This window comes from Myotis lucifugus, unplaced genomic scaffold, assembly GCF_000147115.1.
Source record: "Myotis lucifugus unplaced genomic scaffold, Myoluc2.0 scaffold_18, whole genome shotgun sequence".
NCBI classification, from domain to species: Eukaryota; Metazoa; Chordata; class Mammalia; order Chiroptera; family Vespertilionidae; genus Myotis; species Myotis lucifugus.
The window spans coordinates 38,136-54,796 of NW_005871066.1; the positions used below are offsets into that span (position 1 = coordinate 38,136).

Here is a 16,661-nt window from a genome sequence, read left to right on the forward strand (position 1 = left end):
ATTTTATCAATTATGTCGGTAAGATAGTAATTATCACAGCAGAGACATTATAACATATATCTAATCTCGTGACTACCCATCTATATATCAGAGAACAAGAAGATAAATATAATATAAAAAAATAAATAAATATATTCTCTTCTTATTAGTAATCGCATAATCAAGATCCTATATCTGAATAAATTAAAAAAGAGTAAATTTTAAGAATTAAATTTGGATAAAAAAAAAATTCCGAAAGGTGGAAGTATTGAATAAATAAAAACTTTTATTATTCGCCCCCACCCCCCCCCCCCCCCCGCCTGCAAAAGGTTTCAGAAACCAGTCATTCAGTAACCAGCAGGTGGCACTAAGGGGTGCCCCTCACCCACCCATTCCAAATGCAGTGCCGGCCCGGCTGCTTGGGCCTGGGATGGTGCCGGCCTGGGTGCGTGGGCCTGGGATGGTGCCGGCCCAGGTTATGGGCATGGGTGTAGTGGCCGTGTTTATTCCCGTGGGAGGGCTCCAGTCATTACCAACTAAAATGTCCCCATTGGTCACTCCACGGAGACGGTAGCAAGGTCCTGGGGACATAGTGAGCCAATGGACACAGTGCCTGCTCTTGAGGAGCTCAGAGTCTGAGGACAAGGCATCTCCTTCCATCACTGTAGTTTAATAACAAGTAAGACATGTATTCCTCACTTATCATGGAACATCTACTTATTGAGTAACCAGCGTGGGGTAGGCGCCTGGATGGGGAGGGAGTGTAGCGGTGAGCATGCAGGCGCGGTCCTTTAGTGAATTCCACACCCTTGACATTCATCTTGATTCGACCGAGAAGTTGGCAAAGTGTATAAACTTAAAGATCGACTCTTCAAAAATACGTAACATGAAAGCAGGACAGTGGGTCCTCCCACAAAGTGCACTTCTGTCCACAGCCAGGTCTCCTGCTCAGTCCCAGTTAGCAGAGAGCAGTGTCGCTCCCCACCCGCCTGAGTACCTTCATCTCTTCCTTCCGTTTCTTGCAGTGATTGCCAGTTTCCGAGGCACCGTCCCCTACGGCCTGTCGCTGGAGATTGGAGACACGGTTCAGATCCTGGAGAAGTGCGATGGTAAGCAGGCCGCTGGGGCCGAGGTGGTGCCCACAGGCCCTCCCTCCACAGTTCATGAAGTTCATACGCCCGTCCACCCCTCTGTCCGTCTGGATTTTCCCAGGAGTCCCTGTGAACCGTTTCTGACAAGACTTGTGTCTTGCCTTCAGCTCTTGGCGGATGAGAAATCATCCTTTGGTATTTTTAAGCCGATGCTATTTCTCCCTAATATTGTTTCCTTATAGTCACTGGATGCCGAAAGAGAAAGCAGCCGAGACTCCTATGTTGGTGCGAGTCCATGGCACACTCGAAGGCCTGCCTTAGACTCTCGAGGGATGGGTCGATTCCCCAGGACAGAAATCCTTCCCCCAGTGGGGTGACCAGCGCCTCAGGGAGGGCCCCCACCCCGGGGGGAACTCTGTTCTCAAGCTGCAAGCTTGTCCCCCCTCCCGCCTCCAAATTTGGGCTAAAGTTACTTGATGCATTTGAAATGCTAGTAGAATATATTATATGAAATTGTATGATGATGATTAATTTATGGAGCAGGTAACATTAAGTCAGGATACCCAATACATTCTCAAGTGTTTCCATTCCTGCTGTGCAAAGCATCCTTCAACTTTAGTCCCCGAAAAGATCCCGGATGAAGGGACTATTCTTTGTTAATAGAATGAACACATTTTAAAGTCCCATCAGTTTATCCCAAAATATTCATTTCCCTCCAAGCCTGTTGTCCTTATTAGGAATCTACAATATGCTGATGTTCTGTCATAGGAGGGTTCACTATTGATTAAATTGTGTTCCCCAAACAGCTATCACATTCAGTTGGAGCCTGGCATTAGGTGGGGGTGGTACATGGACATGTACGCTGTTACTGAAATTGATACCTTAAAAGAGGTCCTGTTTTCTGAGTCATTGCCAGATGCATTTGTCCGTGTCCACCTTGCATGCAGATCAATACAAAGTTTGCTTTGGTTTGGTGCATGAAGATGGGCTCCCAGCCCACGGGCTGTTTGTAATCTAATGCCTCTCTGTGCAGTATCATTGGACAGACCTCTCTCTGGCTCTTCTGCAAGTCTCCAAGTTTGGTTTCCGTGAGAATAATTATTTAAGAATGGGTGTGTTTCTCGGATATGTCTTTAAGGGCTTTAATAAGCCCTAAGATATAGAAATTTCTGATTCTCTATTCATTCTGCTTTCTTTGGACTTTAAAACTGTCAGGCAGGACATTTTTACAGTATATCCTAAAAAAAAAAAAAAAAAAAAAAAAAAGAACTTACGCGGAGCAAATATATTTAAACACAAAGCTCAAGTATTCTTTTTGAAAATTGAATTAGTCACAAAAATTCCATTCAGTAGAACGTTTCTTGCATGGTAAAATAATTTCCTACCAGTAAACAAAGTAATTGTATCCTTGAAACTGTAAGTTGAAAATATTGTATTGCTAGGGGCCTATATATTAGCCATGTGTGTGTGTATGTATATATATATATATCCTGTACTCATTTTATATAACAAAGATATATTCCCCTTTAAGAGGGGGTGGGCTGTGGAATGGATCAGCGGGTGGCAGGTTAGGTGACAGGCCGCCTGCGGAATGGAAGTGATGGTGAGCTCGGGGCTGGACACTGAGCTGGTGAAAGAGTGGCCACGCATCCTCTTAGTGGATGAGCCCTGGCTTCACTCTTACTATTTCTTCCCAGTTCTTTTCGTGTTGGTGTCAGGGCACAGCTTAGTGGTGAGACAGTCCTGTCCTTTACGGAAGTATTTCCAGTGCCCCTGGCCCCATACACAGTGACACAGAATCACTGGCTGGGCTCCCTGTGCTGGGCTCCCCCATCTGGTGCTGTAAGACTGACCCTACCCCAGGCCGTGGCCTGAGGACCTGCCAGCTCGCTACGTGCTGTGGGCCGGGCACTGCTCTCCGGTGGCACCGTGGGGGCCGTGTTGCTGGGCAGAGAGAGTTTGGAAATCTGTTCATTCTTGTGCAGATCCTGGATTCCCTGAGACAGCAAAAAACAGATTGACTTGTAATCATTGCTTTTTTAAAAAAATATCCCAGTGGTTTATTTAAATGTGACTCTGATTATTTCTCCACAGGCTGGTACAGAGGATTTGCCTTAAAAAACCCAAATATCAAGGTAAAAAAATTATTCCTTCTAACCACAATTATGGGATTTAAAAAACCAGTTATTTTGTTTCATTATCCGATGGAAATTGCAGTTGGGGCTCTGCGTGGAAATGCCGCATGGCAAGACAGATTTTCATAAATTGGAAATTCCTTTGAACTCGGATTAGAGTTAAACTGCGCTACTCAGGTGATAATCCCGTGTAACGCCGGCGGTGTGTCCCGTGAAGACCTTAATATGCTCATTAGATAGAAACAAAATCTTTTTGAAGTGTGAGTTTCGCAGAGGGCGAAATTAAAATTCAGGGGGGAAGCACAGATTCCAAAAGAAATACTAACGCGAGGTATTTATTGTTAGGTTTTCTGCAGTCTCGTTTGTGGAGTGTTGGTTGGGGAGACTGCTTTATGCGGCCGTGTGTTAGGAGTTCCTCTGGGTTTCCATGGGGAACCAGGAAGCCAAGGCTCATCTCTCTACCACTCCAGACGGAAGTGAGACGCATTTATCTGTTTGCAGAAATCTTCAGAATTGTAGTCGGAAGTGATGATTTTTGTTTCACCTTTCATTAGTGCAGTTATGATTTTTTAAACATATTTTTATTGATTTTAGAGAGGAAGGGAGAGGGAGGGGGAAGTAGAAGCATCAATGATGAGAGAGAATCATGGATCGGCTGCCTCCTGCGTGCCCTGTACTGGGGATGGAGCCTGCGACCCGGGCATGTGCCCTGACCGGGAATCAAACCATGACCTCCTGGTTCACAGGTCGATGCTCAACCACTGAGCCACGCCGGCCGGTCCAGTTTATGATTTTGACACTAATCCTTACCTATATCTATATTTTTCCTCTTTATTCTAATCTCCCTAGCTTTCACCCATACTTCCTCATTCTCTAGTAATTTTTTTTATATATATCTCATGTTCCTTTTGTTGTTGTTGAATGATGGCTTTATTAGGATTATAGATAAGAAATTGTGTAATTTCTCGTTTGCCCGTCTTTTTGCCTTTTAACCTTTTTCTGTACGATGCAACGTGGTTTAATTCCTTTGTTTTATTTACTTTAGGCCATTCTAAAGGAGAGCCTGAGGGGCCATGGAGTATACAGATTTAATTTTTTAAGACTTAGCCTCATTGCAAGTTATTTTTGGACATCTGCTGCTCACATGCAAATGTAGCTTCCTTATGTAATTATCCGTTTAGAACTTGTTTGAGGAAAATAATTTATTCGGCTTCTGTTATTTCTGTCATTCTTCTAATCTCAGATTCGGACTTTTTCCTTATTCATTATAATTTCTCTGTTAATCTTACTGTACTGAGGCAAGTTTAAATTTTGAAGGAAAAAAAAAGTACTTTTAAGCCTGTTTACCTCTTTCCTACTGTTGTATGTATAGAATTTGGTTATTAAGTTTTATGGGGTCCTTGGATCCACAGTGGTGATAATGTATTCAAATGACATTTGCTTTCCTAAATATTTAATTGAATTTGTCACTTGATTATACGTCAACAAAATCATTCCGAGGATATTGTCATTTAATGGACAATAAAATTGATGCTCATTTTTAAAACGTTGTTCCTTTCGGTTCCCCATTGAGAACAAAGGAACAATGGGCTTGTCCTGTCGTTGCCACAATGACAGCTCTGAGCGGCGGGGCTCCCGGTGGTTAATTTGGTGCCACCGCCGCGGCAGCGGGTGATTAATGCCGCTGTTCGCATCGGGGTCTCCCGGAGCACTGTCTACCCACGTGGCCTCCCAATTCAAGTCGCTGCTTTAGTGGATATTCTTAAATACACACACGGGCGCTGTGGAGAGAAGAAAAAGAACATCCCAAACAAACCACAGCACCAAAAGCAACCTTTTTGTCAAACCATGCCATATTTTCATAAAATTCAATAGAACATGCTTCCTAGGCAGCATTCCTAAATTTTTTTAAAATTTCTCTCTTATGAAATATTTTTTTTTGAGTGAGCTTTAATTTTTTGGTTATGTTTGTTTTAGAGAAGCTTAACTTTGTACCCCGGTGAGGAGTAGAAAAGGAGTGGATCTGAGGAATGAATGGATCCAGCCTTTCAGATGGGGTGGCGATGTGGTCCCCCCCTTCCCCCCCGTCCACGTTGCTGTGGTTGTAGGCTGTGCGTTACCATGTGACTGTGAAACCACCCGACCTCACAGACGGCTCGCACCCTCACCTTCGTGCTTTCTCTTCCAGGGCATCTTTCCTTCCAGCTACGTTCACTTGAAACATGCCGGTGTGAAGAACAAAGGGTGAGCCATGAGTTCTGTTCATAGCGCAGGGTTTTCACAGAACCGGCGTAGTTCGTGTTGACCAACGAACGGCTGAAGACGATGCCGCTGCCCGCGCCGTGTGGTGAAGAGGGACAGCGCCCGGGCAGTGGGTGGGGAACGTGAAGGAGCCCGTGTGTGTGTGCTGGACAGGGTGGGCTCTCGGGCACAGTGAGGGCCTCCTGTCCCAGGTCTCGGCAGCAGCAGGGCTGGGTCTTGCTGGTTTCCTGCTGTGCAGGGAAGCGTGGTGGTCAGGCCACCGGATGCTGAGTCATGTCTCAAACCCCAGGAATGTCCTCGGTTCACCGCCGAGTGCGAGCAGCTAAGTCTGTCTTTCTGATCAGAGATAATACCCTATCCTCGCGTGACCGCTTCACAAAGCCGTTATTACACTTCAGAGAACACGATTTTTGGGCTATTTCTTTTCAGTCGAGTTCATCGGCTACCTAGGGCTTTTCATACATTTAAAACGTTTCTCCAGTCCCTCTTCAGAAGGACCCGAGGCAGCTACCCAGGTCCCCGATCAGTCAGATAAAGTACCACAGGATTAACCTGGAGGACGTGCTCACTGAAGCGGCTAACGTGAGCAGATGTGGATAAGTGGCCGTGGATTTGGACCCAAACATTAGCTGTCAGTGTCACAGGAATATGCGTTGCATCATTGGGAATATTTTTTATTTTATGACAAAAGAAAGAATACAGGTTCAGCCATGAAAATGACATTTTCCCTCCTAAAGCAAAAAACCCCCCCAGCAATTTCTTTGCATCATGAAAGCACATTTGGGAGTGTAGTAAATGATACCCTCAAACTTGAGGTTTACCAAAGGAATTCCAAGGATGCTATTGGAATGGACGATTCTTACACACACTCTCTGTGAAGGTAGGGTGTTCAGTCTTAGTGCGGTGAAGTGCCTTCTGCACATGGCTGAGTGTCCCTCTACAGATAAAACTTAAAGACTAGGATTTGCTTCTACTCTATATCTTAGCTACTTTAAGCTAGATGATTATTAGTAGTAATAGTAGTAATCACTGCAAACAGTAGTTGAGAACTATCATTATTCCAGTGCTAATAGTTACCACTCCTCCTTCTCTTGTAATTAAGCTGTGTCCCTCAGAAATGCCGGGTAGCCACGATCCACCAGAATGAGTCGACAGAGTCATCGGTCCTGTGGGAGTTCCCCCGCCTGGCGAGGTTGGGCGCTGCCCAGCACTCACGGCAGCAAGGGGACCATCCAGCTTACTCTCTCTTCTGCCCTGGCTGCCCCACATCTGGGCGGGGCAGTGCGCAAACCCCAAGGTCTCTGCCTGGTCCCAGACAGTGTCCACCATGGCAGACCTGTGCGGCCAGGCCTCTGTGTGACCTTTGTCCCAGACCCCTCCCCCCCCCCAGACTCCCTCAGTCCAGAGCTAAGGGAAGGACCCCCAGCCCCGTCTCCCCCTCTGAAGGAGGGATAGAGAGGAGAGATGCCAGCAAAGACAATGACTGTCGCCCCGGGGGAGCCCTACCTCTCGAAGCAGAGTTGGGTGGGACATCGTTTTCATCCCAACATGTGCCTTCTTTTCCTTATTATTATTTGTTTTGGTCCTGGCTTGTCGCTGTCTCGTATATGGCCCTGTTCCCTGAGCCCTGAGGAGATTACATGTAGCGAAAGGGGACTCGAAGTTGGGTTCAGTTCAAGACTTGGCTGGCGGTGGGTTCTCCCCCCGACACAGGCAGGATGGGCATCATTCAGGACGACGTGGAGGCAGAACCGACATTTATTTTCTAAAATACAACCTAGGGATTGAAGCCCTAGATTCTGGGACTGGTAACAGGGAGCAAAAGTTGAGCCTGAACACATTGCAGAACCAGCCTTCCCAGGTGACTGCTTCCCCAGAGAGGGGCCTCCTGGGGTTTTGATGTCACCTGTCCCACCCTCGGGTCCCAGCAGCCTCACGGGCCCCCGGCGTGAACTGGCTGCACAGTACACCCCAGAACAGCCGAACAGGATGTAACCTCAGGGGCAGCTACTCATGCAGGCCACTCGGATGTTGATTTCGGTGTAATTAACAGGAAACAGCTGCTTTTCCCAAAATGGCAATTTTGTGCTTCTTGACAGTTTACATTTTGGTGGAACAAACCCAAATCAGCGTCCTGCAGACTGAATTGCCTTTGCGTTCTTTCCCGGGTCTCCGAAGGATTGCAGGACGGGCGGGGGTCCTTAAGCTGAATCCCAGTTTGTGAGCAGCGAGGCCACTCTATGCTTCATGCCTGCGGGGTCAGGCCACTTTCTAAAGGTCAAGTAGGTTGTAGCCTTTCCCTGGAGACATGCTCCTCCCTCCTTCACCTCCCACCCAATCATTTCATCGTCTCTCTCTCTAAATGCCCATCATGTCGACCGCAGCCGCCACTTCAGAAGCAGAACGCAGGCCCCGCCTTTGGAACATGTCACCTAGCGACTTGAGGAAGGGCCGTGTATATCACAGGGCGTGTGCTATTCACTTTGTTTCTAGTGGCAGATCCCGGCCTCACCTGTCCAGCTGTGGCTGCCCCCTAGCAGGGAGGGAACTGTGCACAGGGCTAGGACGTGAGCAGCAGCGTGACACGCGGAGGGAGGCTGTGCTGGTGAAGGAGTCAGGGCGAGATGTCAGTGCCCGTACTCACTGCCAGGAGGACTCTACAGGAGACGGGTGTACATGGGACACAGCTCTGGAGCATGTGTGAGCCTCACGCTAAGAAGTCGCTGTCTCTTGCTGCTCCAGACCACATGGTTCTGTGTCTGATACGCTGTTACCTTCCATGTATGAGAAGCTGTCCCTGGAAAAAACTCAAGTAAAGAAAATAAGCCCGGTTATATACTCTGAAGCGTTCTTTTGAGAAGCAGTCATAATGGCCACTTAGCCATTTTAACCGGCATAAAAATGGGAAGAATTTGAAAAAGAAACTTGAGGCAAAGAAAAAGGTTACTGTGTGTAGAGGGAACAAATGAAGTCTTCTGGTTACCCCCCTCCACTTTCTTTTTTTTTTTTTTAATATATTTTTTATTGATTTTTTACAGAGAGGAAGGGAAAGGGATAGAGAGTTAGAAACATCGATGAGAGAGAAACATCGATCAGCTGCCTCCTGCACACCCCCTACTGGGGATGTGCCCGCAACCAAGGTACATGCCCTTGACGGGAATCGAAGCCGGGACCCCTCAGTCCACAGGCCGACGCTCTATCCACTGAGCCACACCGGTCAGGGCCCCCCTCCTCTTTCTTATGCATCTACCCAACGCGGGACCACCATCCTGGCCTTCCTAGATAGTGGGCTGAATCCTTTCCAAGCATAGTTTCTGATTTATAGAGAAGTAATAGGAGGACTGTAGGCCCCAGTCATGGGAGGGACATTCTACAGTGCACATTCAAATATCTCTAACGGCTTAAGCCCTCAATAAGCTTTACTATGAACGATAACATCACTAATCGTTACAACTAATCCTTGTCCCGGCCCCGTGTACAAACGATGACAACGAGTGGGAGTGACATCAGGTGAGAGTAGGTTGGTGCCTGGTGTCCAGTTCCTTAGAACACGGAGTGAGCTTGGACTTGGCAGCCTCATGTCCTGGGCATCAGTGAGCCTGTTTCGCCCTCAGCGCCCTGTGTTGGGGCTCAGAAAGCAAAGCCACGTCCCGGTGTAGGTGAGCCTGGCGACCTCACAGCACAGGTGAGGGCTTCGGGCCGGAGAGGGTAGAAGAGCTGTAGTCCTGCGGTCCGGCTGTGGCCAGAGCAGAGCTCCTCTGATATTGCTCCTTTCTCTCCGCACTCCTCCGACTCCATCGGAAGCGTGGCTGGTCGCTCGGGGATGTAGCCCCGTAACCCACCTGGCCTGCCTCACGCCAGTTTAGCATTTGATCCTGGTCACCGTCTGCAGAACCAGAAGCGCCAGGCGGCCTCCTGCCCTGGTTTAACTTGAATGTTCTCCAGAGAAAACGCTTGTCCGTGACGCTTGCCTGTGTGCTGTGTTTCTCTCTTTTACCGTCACAGACAGTTTGAGATGGTCATTCCCACCGAAGACTCCGTTATCACAGAAATGACCTCGACGTTGCGAGACTGGGGCACCATGTGGAAGCAGCTGTATGTGGTAGGTCGCGTTCCCGGGCAGCGTTTTTGGGTCAGGGAGTTGTTTTAAGAAACATCTGAGCAAGGGGGAGCCTGGCCTGGCATCCGGGCACCTGCTGTAAGCTCCCCCGGTAGTCAGGGGCCAGAGCGTAAGAAGACATCTTCTTGGGATCCGGAGAAACAGGGTCGAGGTGACAAACCCCCAGGGCTCTGTGCTGGGCCACGGCAAGGGAAGCGCAGGTCTCCTTGGGAGGTGAAAAGAATATGTTGTGAAGAATCTAAAATTCAAGAATTATTTTACTTAAAACAGCATTGTGCATGACACCAGCATGAAAAATGAAACTATTCGAACTGCTCAAATTAATGCCTCCTAACAGTGAAAGTGGTATCGGTTCATGGACCTAGACCCGCACGTTGCCTCTTCTGTGGGGAACAAAGTTGAAGTTCCTCTTGGTTCGGCCTTTCCTCACGATTTTTGCCTGGTTTTGAGGTTTCGAGCATCTGTTCTGGGGACAGACCAGATCGGCTTGAACATCTGTGTGTTAGGCTGTAGGAGTCACCTCCTCACGGCCTGGTATTCGGAGCGATGGAGACAGAATTACTGTCCAGTTTTCCTGGACACTGGGCTGGGCGTCAGTTGTACTGGGAGCAAATACCAGTTTACCCTGGAGGTCCCAGACGGGTGGCTTCGAGGATGAGGCTGGCGTGGCTGGGTTGGCCCTCTTGGGCATCCTGTCCGGGTGTGAATTCTCGGGCGACTGCGTTGGTATAAGGTCCCAGGCTTGGGTGCAGGGGCTACTGTCCCTGCTGTTTTCGAACAGCTCAAGGCACCGAGCTTCCCGGAGGAAAGAGGTTTGAGGAGGGCGGTTGTGTCTCCTAAATCAGCGGTCGCCAAGCTTTCGGACCTCACGGACCACCGGTTGGCGACCGCTGTCCTAATCGTAGGCAGCACGCGAGAGCTGCTCTCTGAGGGCCCTGAGCGCCTACGCACGTGGCCAGCGCTTCCGAACCGCTAGCTGCTCCACGTGGTGACGTCGGTGAGGCCCCACGATGTCCCTGAACATGTCACCTGACACTGGTCAGGGATACAGGCACGGAAAGCCTCCGGGAGACACGCAGCCTTCCGTCTGAGTGATGTGCAGGCCTGGGCGGGGGTGGACTGTCCTCCGGGGAGGTCTCCTCAGGTCTGTCCAGAGACGGTCTGTCCAGGGCCCCGGGCTCAGGGCTGGGGGTGAGTCTAAACCTAGTCTGTCTGCTGCTCCAGAACTCGGACTGTGTCCATCGTAGGCGAATAAAAACTTCCCCATCTCTAAATCACTCAGTTCTCACAATTAAAATTTGCTACACTTCTTTCATGGGTTTTACAAACGTTTTATGTATTGATTAATTTGAGAGAGAGAGAGAGAGAGAGAGAGAGAGAGAGAGAGAGACAGACAAAGGGAGAGAGAAACATCAATGGTTGCCTCCAGTACTGCCCTGACTGGGAATCGATCCTGCATCCTTTTGGTGCGCGGGACGACACTCCCACTAACTGAGTCACCAGCCAGGAAACAGTGTTTGCTACCTTTCGATAGTGTGGGACAGAGCTGAGGAAAGGAGGATTTGAGGGAGAGAGGGGGGCAGAGGAGGCGGTGGGAGGCACCGTGGGACCCAGACACAGCGTCTGTGCTGGGCAGCCTGGGAAGTGACGTCGGATTCCTGGGGAGGCAGCAGTGTCATCACACGGAGCGGGGGACGCGGGCACGAGGGCAGCGTCTGTTAGGAAGAATCTGTCCCCACAGAGGCGAGCACATAGGACATGCCCCCCTCCTGTGCCCCCCGCCCCACCCTGGCTCTGCCTGGCGACCCCGCTGAGGCTGCCGTTTGTGTGTTCCCCAGAGAAACGAGGGCGACCTGTTCCACCGGCTGTGGCACATCATGAACGAGGTGCTGGACCTGCGGCGCCAGGTGCTGGTGGGCCACCTGACGCACGACCGCATGAAGGACGTGAAGCGCCACATCACCGCCCGCCTCGACTGGGGCAACGAGTGAGTGCAGGCGGCGGGCGACACCGGCCCGGGCTCAGCGAGGCGTGGGGCTCGCCCCGGACGCACTCTGTGGGGCTCTCCCATTGTCCCCTTTGGGGGTTGAGTACAAACTGTCCTGGAGGGAGCCCAGAGCTGCATCCCCAGGGCTGGGCTGGTGTGGGCGCGGGCGCTGTTGGCTCGCTGCGCCTGTGTGGCCGATGGCGCCCGAGCTCCCAGGCACGACCCCTGGCAGGTGCATCAGCTGTGGCTTCTGCACCCACTGCGGCCTCAGCTGTGGCTTCTGCACCCACTGCGGCCTCAGGTGTGGCTTCTGCACCCACTGCGGCCTCAGCCATGGCTTCTGCACCCACTGTGGCCTCAGCCGTGGCTTCTGCACCCACTGTGGCCTCAGCTGTGGCTTCTGCACCCACTGTGGCCTCAGGTGTGGCTTCTGCACCCACTGTGGCCTCAGCCATGGCTTCTGCACCCACTGTGGCCTCAGGTGTGGCTTCTGCACCCACTGTGGCCTCAGCTGTGGCTTCTGCATCCACTGCGGGCTCAGGTGTGGCTTCTGCACCCACTGCGGCCTCAGGTGTGGCTTCTGCACCCACTGTGGCCTCAGGTGTGGCTTCTGCACCCACTGTGGCCTCAGGTGTGGCTTCTGCACCCACTATGGCCTCAGGTGTGGCGTGGGCACTTCCTGTGAACGGGCAGCTCCGTGCCACAGGCATGGGCGCCCTGCGACCCTGGGGAGACGCTGAGGTTGCAGCTCCCGAGTGGCCATGGGAAGCTGGCGGGAGGTTGTGAATCGGCTCTTCCCTCTCCCCTGGGGGCCTCTGAGAGGTTAAAGGGGTCAAAGAGCGCCCACACTGCTCCCCAGAGCGCCCCGATGTCCCTGCCCAGCCCGCAAAGGCCATGTGGGAGGAGGCTTGTCCCCCTCCTTCCTGGGTTCCCAGGCCGGTTAGGGGCTGAGCTGACACAACCTTGACCGCCCCCTTCCCCGGGCTTCCTGGATCCTGTGTGTACCCCTCCATCTGTCCCTTCCTGTCGCCTTATTTCTTCTTGTTTTGAGAGCACTGCTCTGATCCTCCTCTGGGAGCCCCGAAACCTCAACTGGGGGGAGGCTAGCCTAAGGAAAGCCCTAGGACTTCGCAGCTTAGAAACCTCAAACTCCCTGCCACTTCCTTTCCCAGGACAAAATTATGTCCGACTCTGTCTCCACCCGGTCCGACGTGGGCGGGCTCCGTGCTGAGTCTGTGGGTACTCGTGGCTCCTACTGTAGAAAGCCAAGACCCCCCCTCCCCCGCCCTGTGGCAGGATCTCCCCACTCAGAGTGCCAGCCCCTCTCCCCTAATTTGCCCGCCCTTGTCACCTGTTTCTCAGCCCCTGCCCAGGGCCCCGCCTCGTTAGGTTGGCTGCCGCAGCCACGGTAACAAGTTGTACAAAGTGAAAAATGTGGGCGAGATAAGTATGGTGGCTGAAATGTCTCATTTCAAAGCGATGTAGTAAAAAATAATGATGTTAAGTATTATGCTAAGTGAAATAAGCCAGTCAGAGAAAGGTAGTATCCCATGGTCTCACTCAGATGTGGAATCTAATGAACAAAATAGATCCAGAGACAGAGAAGCAGGGAACAGACTGTCGAACCTCAGAGAGAAGGTGGGGGAGGGGGGCAGAGATCAACCAACGAACTTGTGTGCTATATGCATAATCCGGGACACAGACAATAGGGTGGGGAGGGGTGGGGGCGGGCTCCATGGGGTCAATGCGGGGAAAATAATTAATTAAAAAAATACATATATTCCCTAACGGTGCCTTTTTCTCCCAAACGTTTGCCTCTGCTTTCCAGGCAGCTGGGCCTGGACCTGGTGCCCAGGAAGGAGTACGCGATGGTGGACCCGGAGGACATCAGCATCACCGAGCTCTACCGCCTGGTGGGTGCCGGGAGCGTGGGCGCAGCTCGCTCCTGATTTTGTGGTTTCCATGGCACTCTTTGTACTTAATTTTGCAAGAACAGGATGTTCCCGGTTTAATCCGGAGCGAGGAGGGAGGATGCGAGCTGAGGTGACCGTGCCCTGAGCACAGCGCTCAGACGCTCACCTGTCCCAGAACAACGGGGCATCCCCCACTCAGCCCTCCGCTCCCGGGCCCAGGGCATAAACCCAGACCGTTTCTCTTGCAAATCTCTGTGCTTTTGCCTAGTCTAGTGAGATGCTTGCGAGCCGTGCGTGCGCATCTGTTGTGCTTCAGGACAAGGCTGTGACTAATGGTGTCCAATCCTTCCTCACCCACGCGCACCCCCTGCCCCCATCATGACGACGTGCAGACTCTTGCCAGTGTCTCCGTGGTCCCCACTGCTGGTCTGACCCTAACCCTCCCACCCCCAGTCCGTTCCTAAGAGCTGAGCCATGGGGATAGACCCAAACAACTAGACCTGACTTCATTCTCTTCCCTTCACCAGCTCTGTGATCTTGGACTTACTGCTTCATCTCTGAGAGCCTCCGTTTCTTCATCCCGTTCATTGGGGGGTGTCATCCTTATCACCATGTTTATCATGAAAGTTACATGGAAACACCTGTTAGAAAGCCTTTCCTGGCAGCAGTGTTTGCCAAGTGCCTAAGCATTCGGGCGATTTCCATTGTCCCTCACCTTTAGTTCATCCTTATAGACGGGCAAGGCGGCCAGAAGGATGGATACCCTGACACGCTAAAACTGACGATTCGATGGGCTGTTTGATGACGTAAATGATAACAGCTTGAACATGATAGAGATTTATTTCTCTCTCACAATATGCAAGTCCAGAGGCAGGAAGTTCTGGGCTTGTTTGTGGTTTCCTGGTGTCAGAAGGGGACCCAGCCTCTTTTCCTTCCGCTCTGCAGTGCATGGCTTCTGTCGTCAAGATACTTTAAAGCACAACGTAGCTGCCAGAGCGCCAGCCATTGCAGCTGCTCTCCAGCAGCAGGGACGAGAAAGGCTCCTCTCAGTTGGTTCAGCTGCTTTAAGGAGCCTTCTTGGAAATTCCACACAACACTGGCACTGGTAGCTCATTGGCCAGAACATAGCCACACCCTCGTATTTAGACGGGGGTGTCAAATACTGTATTTGATAAACAGCGAACAATGCCTGGTGCAAATACACGTTACTTTCCCCGGTTTGATCTTGCGGGCCAGCAATTTTATCTCCGTTCCTTTCGTTTATGGTCGCATGTGGGATGGCAAATGGATCTCATCTTTCAGCGTTCTGGCTTGGTGGTGGTAGCTGCTGCGGGTGCCATGTTGATGAGATTCAGGGTCTCCTCTGGGCTGTGATTGATGGGCACTGACTGTGACTGGGGGGGAAGAGCCACCACTAATTAGCCATGACTGACTGCCTTGGATGGTTTGGTTTTTTGTTTTGTCTTTAGTATTTTATAGCTCCAGTCCTAGTCCACAGTCTCCACTTTACAGGTGAGGAACACGGAACGCTGTGATTTTGCATGGACACGTAACTTCTCCTCTGTAGCGGTTGCATTTTTGTTTCTAAAGCAAAGAAAATAGCCCACGGAAAACCCCAGTGATTCCACGGTGTCTTCCTCAAGGCAGCTCCGGGTGCCTGCCTAGACCCGGCCTGGGCACCCAGGTTGTCTGTGACACTTGGTCTTCTTCTCTGGGTGGCATCAGAGTGACTGACAACATCGACTTCCAGGGAGAGGAGAAAGGTTGTCCTGGTGACTCATTGTCACCCGTGGACCAGGGACCGTGGCGTGGAGCTGCGAGCCCCTCAGAGGATGTGGCCACATCTCTTTCCCACAGCGTCTTCTCTGTCGTCTTTTAGACGCAGGTGTTCACACCTCCCTAGGTCCTCCCTACATCATGAAAAAAACCTTCTTGCTTTAGGCTTTGGTAGCCCTGTTCGCAGTCTTTCTCACCCAGTTGTGCTCATCTAAGCAGGAAAGAGTGCTACCCCCCATTGTTAACGTCTGTGCTCTAGGAAGGTTTGGGCTGCTGCCCAGCTTTCGAGTAAAGGGCATCGTAGCCACTGGCTTCTCTGGACACGTGAGCCGGCGAGAGGTCTGCGTGGGAACCTTTCTTGTTTTTATAAGATCACCTCCCCTGCTTGTTGTGTGATCCTTCGTGGGTAGACCAGTAATCTCAGACAGGCAGCCCCACCCCCATCACCACCAAGATACTGGGAAATGTCTGCAGACATTTTCGGTGTCACAATTGGGGATGGGGGGGCCGGGGTGGGGAGAGGGGCTTTGGGTATCTGGGGGGTGGAGGCCAGAGAGAGAGAGAGAGAGAGCTGCTGACAATCCCACAAAGCCCAGGGCAGCCCACAACAAAAATATCCAGCCCTCTTCCCCTCCCACCCCCCCAAAAAAACCACCCCAGAAATATCCAGCCCAGACTCCCTAGAGCTGAAGTGAAAAAGCCCAGTGGTGAGGATTCACCCAGTAAGGAACGCACTGTATGCGGGTTAGACACTTGCGCCCCCTCAGTCTTGGGGTGAGTCTGTCTGTTTTCCTAACCAGCGTCTCCTGAATGGTGAGCACGTTTGTTTAGAGTCCCTGGTGCTGGAGTTGTGAATTATTTCCGAGATGGGCTCTGCCTGTCTGTTGTGACTCCTGAGTCACAGCTCGTCAGCAGGAGTGTGCCTCGGAGGTCTGATTGCAGCAGTGTTTTCGCCGGGATATTTTTAGCAGTTCCCCAAAGTGGTGAGTTACCAGGAGGTAAACAAGTGATCATCACCTGCTCCAGTCCAGATCCTCCCACATCTCAGGCACAGGGGTGGAGTCGGGCGGGCTCGTTACTAGCGGGCATGCCGAGCCCAGCGGTGCCTAGGTGCTGATCACGCAAAGATGCTGCAATGCCTTCCATCGGCTGGGATTTGATCCCTGCACATGTCCTCAATCCGTGACGCTCAGCTCACTGCACATTAATGTCACCCGGGGAGCATTTGAAAGACCACTGTCTGCAGCCACGTCCCCTAGGAACTCTCACTTAATTGTTCTGGGTAGGACCTGGGCATACAGGCGGGTTTTTGAGCTCCTGTGGCGGTTGCGTGTGCCCCCGAGGCCGAGAGCAGGAATCTAGATGTGGTTCCCCTCGCTCCCCCGCCCACAACGAGGG

General features: G+C 51.4%; 1 protein-coding gene across 1 annotated transcript in view; it reads left to right on the forward strand.

Moving 5' to 3' along the window:
• The first annotated feature begins 865 nt into the window (after positions 1 to 865).
• DOCK4 (dedicator of cytokinesis 4) overlaps positions 866 to 16,661 on the forward strand; it is a 90,231-nt gene continuing 74,435 nt past the window's right edge. The window contains 6 exon segments of the mRNA XM_023751001.1: positions 866 to 1,088; positions 3,165 to 3,205; positions 5,394 to 5,449; positions 9,473 to 9,569; positions 11,426 to 11,574; positions 13,403 to 13,487. Of these exon segments, the coding sequence (XP_023606769.1) occupies positions 866 to 1,088; positions 3,165 to 3,205; positions 5,394 to 5,449; positions 9,473 to 9,569; positions 11,426 to 11,574; positions 13,403 to 13,487 (651 nt within the window).